General features: G+C 39.4%; 1 protein-coding gene across 1 annotated transcript; it reads right to left on the bottom strand.

The window, feature by feature from the left end:
• Nucleotides 1-561: 561 nt before the first annotated feature.
• Apcs (amyloid P component, serum) lies at nt 562-1379 on the bottom strand. The gene is made up of 2 exons (XM_059281221.1): nt 1295-1379; nt 562-1169 (listed from the first exon to the last, which is right to left on the bottom strand). The coding sequence occupies exons 1-2, from the start codon at nt 1377-1379 to the stop codon at nt 562-564; spliced, it is 693 nt and encodes a 230-aa protein (XP_059137204.1).
• Between the last annotated feature and the right edge of the window lie 4494 nt (nt 1380-5873).

The following is a 5873-nucleotide window of genomic DNA, read 5'->3' as shown; positions in this document are numbered from 1 at the left end:
TATCACCACTGGGGTTTTTGAGATACCAAGTGTGTTTGCCTTTGTACAAAATGATCTCAGTTTCATTCCTATTCTAGCTTTCCTGTCTCATTATTTGCTGTCAAGTTCTCAACCGTCACTTACCTATCTCATTATGGTTGTACTCCTTGAGCAACATCAGACTGTTTTTTGTTGACCTGTACTTAGAAAAACAAATGGAAGGACTTCTACTGCAATTTTACACATATTTGGAGTTATTATTAAATTGATTACCAGTAGCTTATAAGTGTTGCCATTTCCTCCTTGTTAATTTTCCATCCCCCCTACTTTACAATTCAATTTTTCTAGATATCGAAACATCAGTTCTCAAAAAGAGGAGCTCTAAAAGAAAGCATTTGAGATTATGTCAAACAGCAAACAAACGCAGGTGGAACTGGGCAATATTTTTTATTAGGTAGATAAGTAGACAGGACATTCATGAAGAGGAAAAGGCTACAGATACAGGATTAAGTGTCAAGTTGTGCTGACTTGACTTCTTGAAATATTGATCATTTCATTTTCATGAGGTTTACTTGTAAGATCTTAATTCCACACACAGGGCCTGATGACTACGTAGTCATTTATTTCATAGTTCAGAGCCTGCCAATCCAGAATATTAGGATTATGAGGGGAACCTTGGTACACAAATGTAATTTCTTCTGGGGTCAGCACAGAGTCCCACATGTTCAAATCTGTAATCTCTCCCACAAAGGACTGGGCCTTATCAAACCCTCCTCCATAGGTATCCTGCTCCTGTCCTAGGACAATACTAGGTTGGGCTTTCACTATGTACCCCTTCTGCAGACCCTTTTTCACCCAAGGTTTCCCATTGACCCAAAATTCAGCAATGCCAGAAGAGGACTCCCAACTGGTGCAGAAATGCACTGGAGAAGCAGATTCTTCCATACCACGGACTGTGACTCCCGAACGTCCAATGTACAGTTTGTATTCTCCAACTCTTTCCTTATAAATTAGTAGCTCATTGTCCCTGCCCTTGGTATTGTAGGAAAAAAGACTGTGATGGCGGGAAAGGTCACTATAGGTTCGAAAGCACACTGTGAAATTCTCCAGAGGTTTGTCCAGACGTGGAATTAACTTCACATGAGCACTTTCAGTCTCTCTGGGGAACACAAATACCTTCCCTGTGAGGTCTGTGAGATACAATAAGACATATAATAGGTTTCAACAAATTCAGAGAAGCAGAGAAAATCAACTTTTCTCCCCAACTAAATAGCTCAGAATCAACTTCTCCTTGATTGTAGCCTAAACTTCTTACCTGTCTGAGCAAAAGCTTCTGAAGGAAGGCTGGTGAGGACAGATACCCCAAGCAGCAGCAGCAGCAGCAGCAGCAGCTTGTCCATGTTCTCAGTCCAGGACTCTGACAGCAACAGCAGTTACTTGAGTAGGAGACAGAAAGGTGCTGCCCACTACACTCTTAAGACTCCAAGCATTCAGGTTTTGTATGTGCCTTTGATGATGTTGAGGGGTGGAGAGCAGCAACACCATGGGAGGGATTTCCCAGGTTCCCCCTTCTCTCTGCCAACAATCAGAGCTGCTGTTGGAAAAGGAACGTAGAATCCCTTGGGCTGGGAAATCAATGGAAGTTATTCATTAGACACAACTCAGTTCTAAAGCTCTAACCCCTGTGACCCAGATTTTATTTCTGGGAAGAGGGGAGCTGCAGAGTACAAGGTCCTAAAGATGGAACAAGAGGCTACGTTGGCCACCTGAGGAAGGCCTTGCTCAATTCTGCAGCCAGGTCTCCATCTCATGACTCTGTGCTTCGCCTGAAGGGGATATGGGAAGAGGGCAATTGCAGACTTATTAACTATGGAAAGTGACCTTCCGTGTAGGACATTCTAGGGTTCTATTTTCTGTTAAACTCTAAGAAGTCAATTTGTATTTGATTCATTAAATATTGAGGAACGTATCCAGGCATTACTAAGAGGATAGAGATAGTTGTGAAGCACAAACTTTCTGTTTGCCCTGCAGCTTAATAGTTTTGTACTATAGTTGCTCAGCCTTTCCTTATTTTATGACTCACAATGCTTTTTTATCCTAAGCTTTCTCATTCCTCATAATGACTAATAGTTTTTGGTGACATACACCTGCTGAAATGTCAGCATCTTCCTGTTTTTTTTTTTTTTTTTTTTTTACTCTTGTCTTTGAGCCCCTGGACATCAAAGGTCTATCTTTGCTGACAGTCTCATCAATACACCATACTCACATTTGTGCACTTATTCCCAGGCATGGCATTAGGTGTGGGGATTAAGGAGGGGAGACAATTCTTTTACAGTACCAACAACGTTCATCCCTGTTTTCTCTGCCACTATTTTAAAAGTCAACTGCTATTAGTCACTACTCTAGCCTACTTGGCTTCTAAGATAGCAAACTTAATTTTCCCCTTTCTGCTTACTTGATTTTCTTTCTCACCTCTAAAGTCTATAGAACTTTTATTCTCATTCTTTTTGTCTATCGTTTTATTATTTACCCTCTTTCCTCTCAGTTCACCTTAGGTTAATTAGCCTTTTCAATGACACAATAACTACCATAGATAATTCACTTTCTCCAATTCTACTCTCATTATTCTTCAAATCCTCATCTCTGGGCAATAGCTATTATCTGATATTTTTTTTCTAATCTAAGTTGAATATCAGGTTGTGGAGTCTTATCTAACTTGTACAGTATGGGTGAACACTAGAGTTAGTTGGAGTTACACATCCCTTTATCTCCTGGATTAAATCCTATCCTTCCTCTTGGGAGCCAATGCTATCTCCAGTATCACTTTAACCTGCCTATGATCTCCTAAAAAAATCCTATTCTCCAAACACCTCTAATTGTTGCTCTTCACTTATGACTAGTTTTCCTGATTTTATAACTTCTGTTCATTGCCTTGAAATTCTCTTTTATCTTTTTCTTTTTCTTCAAATCCTAAATGTTCTTCAAAATTAATCTCAAAAATGATCTCCTTCATAAGACTTTTCGAACGACCCAACTACACATTATTTTCATTTTTTTAAAAAAACTTTTCCCAAAAGTATTTTAGTTATTTTTCTATTACTGTGATAGGACACCATGGTCAAGGCAACTTATAGAAGAATTTATTTAGGGCTTACTGTTACAGAGGGTTAGAGTCCACGGTAGGGGACATGGCATCAGGTAGGCAGGCATGGCTGCCTGTAGCTGATAGTTTTCATGTACCCTGCCTGGCCTGTGGGCAGGACAAATCTCTCTCACCTGCCAGTTCTACAGCCTCTCAGACCCAAATAAACACACAGGCTAATATTATTTTTAAGCTATGACCATGACAGGCTTCTTGTTATCAAGTTATAATATCTTAAATTAATCCATTTCTATTCATCTATAAGTTGCCATGTGGCCCGTGCCTTAATGGTACTTTCACAGTTTGTTTCTCATGGTGGCAGCTGGCAGCGTCTCTCCTGACTCAGCCTTCCTGTTCCCAGAATTCTCCTCTCTCTTTGTCCCGCCATATTTCTTGCCTGGCTACTGGCCAATCAGCATTTTATTTATCAACCAAATAAGAGCAACACACTTTCACAGCATACAGAAAGGCATCCCCAGCAGCTGGCCCTGGAGCAGTATTTAGCAGTCTGAATATTGAGGTACAACCACGAGACAGACAGATAATGGGAGGCTTGGAACAACATGAGTCTTTTGAGACCTCAAAACCGACCCCCAGGGACAACCCTCCTCTAGCAAGGCCATGCCTCCTAATCTTTCTCAAACAGTTCTACCAACTGGGGACCAAGTACTCAGATGCACAAACCTATTGTGCATTCTCATTCAAGCCACCACAGTAAGGTTAAGATGAAAGACTATCTGTGCACATATGTGGATGCCAGAGCTCATTGTTGCATGGCTTTCTCTATGGCTTCTACCTCATTTTTGGAGACAGAGTCTCTCAGTGGATCTAGAGCTTGTGACTTTGGCTCAATTGGCTGAGCAGAAAACCCTTCTCATATGCTACACCCAACACCGGCTATCATAGAAGTATGATGCCATGCCTAGCTTTTATGTGGGTGCTGGGGATATAAACTCAGGTTCTTACAATTGGGCAGTGGTCACTTTATCCACCGAACCATCTCCACAGTTCCAGGTTAAGATATTTTTGACGTAGAGTTTAGTAGTAACACATGGTATAATATAATTGAAGAGAATGTCTAGGTAATACTATAAATAGGAGCTAAGGGTAACCTTTACTATGACCCCAGGGAATATGTAATTTCAGATTGAGGAGTTAATCAGTGAATACCATAAAATTAAAAGAATAGGTTAAGCAGCTGTTTATAGTCTTCATCATAAATAAATGAATTACCATTCTGTTAGCAAAAAGGGTTCTGATACCAGTGTAGAATGGAATATTTTTTAATTGGTGATGAATTCATGGAGATAGCCTGGAAAATATATGAGGCAGTCAAAAGAGCTTGGTGGAATAGAGATTTATACTGCTGTTGGGGACTAGTGACAACAGGTACTGTTGAATATGGAAATACTGTAAAGAAGAAATCTTGGTTGAAAAGTAAGGCTGGTTACTATCAGAATGAGAAGAAGGTAGAAGAAGTGAGTACTTTTTTTTGTTTATTATTATTTTTTTTAGTGCCTTCGCCATGGAGTGTTTATCAAGCTTTATAAGAAAATAGCTCATGCTTTAGCAACCATCAAGATGGAAACCAAGAATTATTTTTAACAGAGAAATGGAGACTCTTGATATCAAGGTGCAGAAAAATGAATCCTAAGTCTTCAGAACTGAGTGGAGTTCTCATAGAGGACCAACCTTTGGATGCCTTCTTGCCAGTGAACATTCAGGTACAGGCTGTGGTTTCCATCTGGGTGGCTCCCATGAGGAAGGAAAGAAAACAATATACTGAGAAGAAGCAGGGTGATGTGTGGCTACAGCAGAGATGTCCTGCTTTAGTCAGTCAGCATAAAATAGAGGTTACCTTCAGAGAGGACAAGAGAAGGCACTGTCAGAACCAAAAGAATGGATGCAGCAAGGCAGATTATGTAATGCAATTAAAATTTACCTGAAGGATTCAATCATATCTTAGGATTCTAAGGTCCTGGGTGTTTATGGCATGTTACAATCACAATACCTTTTAGGAAAATCCAGAAAGGAAGAGATTTAAGTGGACGAGGGGCAGTATTAAGATTCTTTAATACTAAGAATTATTTCCCATGGGTTCTGTTAGTTACAAAAATATTTAAAGAACATTTAGAGAGAAAAAGGCAATTGAGAATTAAAAGTAATCGCTACCCGGTTATGTGGTTATATAAAATAATATATATATATATATATATATATATATATATATATATATAATCATATTTACAGAAAAGGAATCACAAGAAAAGATGAGAATAAAAGTCTATATGATGTTAACTCAAACTAGACTTTATTGCTTGCTATCTTAAATCATTTCCTGTTGCTATAGTGAATGTCACAGACAAGGTAATAGATAATGAGTAGAGGTTTATTTAACACAGTTATAGACTCTAGGCAGTCTCAAAACATGGTGCTAGCCTCTGGAGAGAGCATTCGGGCTGCGTTATGATATGGTAAAAGGCACCAATGGTGAAACAGAGTGAACATTCTAGAGAAAACTTGCTTTTAATAATAAAGGCACCCAGAGATAAGCCAGTAATTTATAATCTACAAATAACTAATCATTTCCAAAAGGCCCCACTGCCATGTGACTTTGGGGAAATAAGTTGGAACTTTGGGGGATATATCCAAAGTGTAGCACAAGTCATTTGGAAAGATAAAATGCTACTTCTGTGGATGAGACTGTGGAGAGCCCAGTGGGAGGAGATAGAGGCAATATGTTGGGTCCAAA

The sequence above is a fragment of the Peromyscus eremicus genome, chromosome 15, assembly GCF_949786415.1.
Source record: "Peromyscus eremicus chromosome 15, PerEre_H2_v1, whole genome shotgun sequence".
NCBI classification, from domain to species: Eukaryota; Metazoa; Chordata; class Mammalia; order Rodentia; family Cricetidae; genus Peromyscus; species Peromyscus eremicus.
Note: the sequence above shows the minus strand (reverse complement) of the source record. Positions and strands in the feature narration are given on the sequence as shown.

Coding starts and splice junctions, on each gene's coding strand:
- Apcs (XM_059281221.1), bottom strand. CDS start 1,379: ATGGACAAGCTGCTGCTGCTGCTGCTGCTGCTGCTTGGGGTATCTGTC. Junction 1,170..1,294: donor AGAAGCTTTTGCTCAGACAG/GTAAGAAGTTTA, acceptor TGTATCTCACAG/ACCTCACAGGGAAGGTATTT.